General features: G+C 48.6%; 1 protein-coding gene across 1 annotated transcript; it reads left to right on the forward strand.

Annotated features, from left to right (window-relative positions):
• Nucleotides 1-337: 337 nt before the first annotated feature.
• COCCADRAFT_31608 (uncharacterized protein) lies at nt 338-986 on the forward strand (the record flags this gene model as incomplete). Its single annotated transcript, XM_007720861.1, has 3 exons — nt 338-587; nt 648-847; nt 921-986. 3 exons carry the CDS (start codon nt 338-340, stop codon nt 984-986), a joined length of 516 nt encoding a protein of 171 aa, XP_007719051.1.
• Nucleotides 987-1,646: the final 660 nt, after the last annotated feature.

Raw genomic sequence — 1,646 nt, forward strand, 5'->3', positions numbered from 1 at the left:
CCTCTAGCACCTCAACGAGAGGGCTGCACACGTTAGAGTTGGCGTAAATCGATTTCTCGCGACGTGTTACCCCTATATCCGATAGAAAATTGACGAGTTTCGATGAAAAATTTCTGCTTAAAAGTTGGTGTGTGGCTGAGAATAGGACCTAGTATATGTAAGCATCAGTGGTTGTTTGACTTCCTGTCCTAATCCTCTCAGCCCAGTCATGTCCACAGCCACTATAACCATGATCCCTAAAACGAGCTCCAACAGGCACAGATTCAGCTGCCCTGTATTCGTCGTAGAGGCTCAACGTGGTTGGCCGCGTACGTGCAACAATGTTCAATGCGCAAGCATGGCTGACTTGCGACACCATTTAACAACCCGACCGGGACGTGGTTATAGGCGCCAGTTACCATTTTTGAAACTCTGTCCTACCTGCAACAACGATTTCATTGACAAAGAAGTTTTTGAATCTCGACATGGCTATCGAGGGGAGCTCTGCAACAACCGCCAACCCCAGCGCAGAAAAGCCAATGCGCAAATGCAATGGGAACTGCTGTACCGCCAAGTAGAGGCAGAAATGTCAAAACATACCCCCAAAAGTACGTCATCTCTTCTGTATATAACCTACAGAGGTGGTTTTAACATTACCACTTAAGCAGGGAATGAAAGGGAATCCATCCTACCAAGATCCAATGCCAGATCCGCAGCACCACCAGTGTCAAATCACACTGAAACAGACTCTCCTGCCGATCGTTTTATACCGCATAACCAAGACGTGGTTATATCTTACCTCACGCCCTACCAACTCATTGCTAAGTCGAAATCTGACGGGAGAGTACCAGACACAGAGCCACAGCGTGTAAGTGATGGTTGCGCGTAACCAAATCCCCGTTTTAATGATGTTGCTACTAGAATTCATCGTCCATGTCTAGTGGGCCAGACCAACCTCCTTCATCACACACATGGTTCAAAGGCGGAAATCGGACATTTTCTCATAGTGATATAAGTGCTTCCAGCCACCTCAGGTACACAGAAACAGTAGGTTCTTTGGACCTAGAGAGCAGTGGTCGAATAAAGGACTAAGGAGGATTTTCAAAGGCTACGTCCAGCCCTCGAGTTCCTCAGCCTCTTGACACATGCTCTACTTTCCCCTCCCTGCCGAAGCAGGAGGTTAAATCCAATCCATCTAAGTTTTCATGCGACTTTTGTCGCCATAGTTTTACTGGAAGATACGCAAAAGGAAACATGGGAAGACATAAGAGACACAAACATCAAAAGGTGGCTAAAGCTTTCCCTTGCAATGTATGTGGAAGTAGCTTTAGTCGACAGGATGCCCGACTCAAGCACATGCGGATTTTCCATCCACCTCTTCCGTTAAACCAACCTGAACTGTAAAGTTCTACTTGGCGGCGTGCAGCTGTCTTTCCACCTCCTCAAGCGTGATGGTTGGCACTGCCACGGGTGTTCTCTGCGGCCTACCTCCCTCGTCATCGATGCTGCTAGGAAGCGGAAGGAAAAGGGTGCTGAGCAACTCCTCTACTTGCTCTTCAAAGTCGCTCATGGTTGTCCCGTCCGTTCTGCGAAGTGCTGGNACTGTCCCGAACGCCTCGTTGCCCGCCTTCAGATACTTGGCCGCGTTCCAGATGTTGTCGTTGTCC

Source organism: Bipolaris zeicola (genome assembly GCF_000523435.1).
Source record: "Bipolaris zeicola 26-R-13 unplaced genomic scaffold scaffold_729, whole genome shotgun sequence".
Lineage (NCBI taxonomy): Eukaryota > Fungi > Ascomycota > Dothideomycetes > Pleosporales > Pleosporaceae > Bipolaris > Bipolaris zeicola.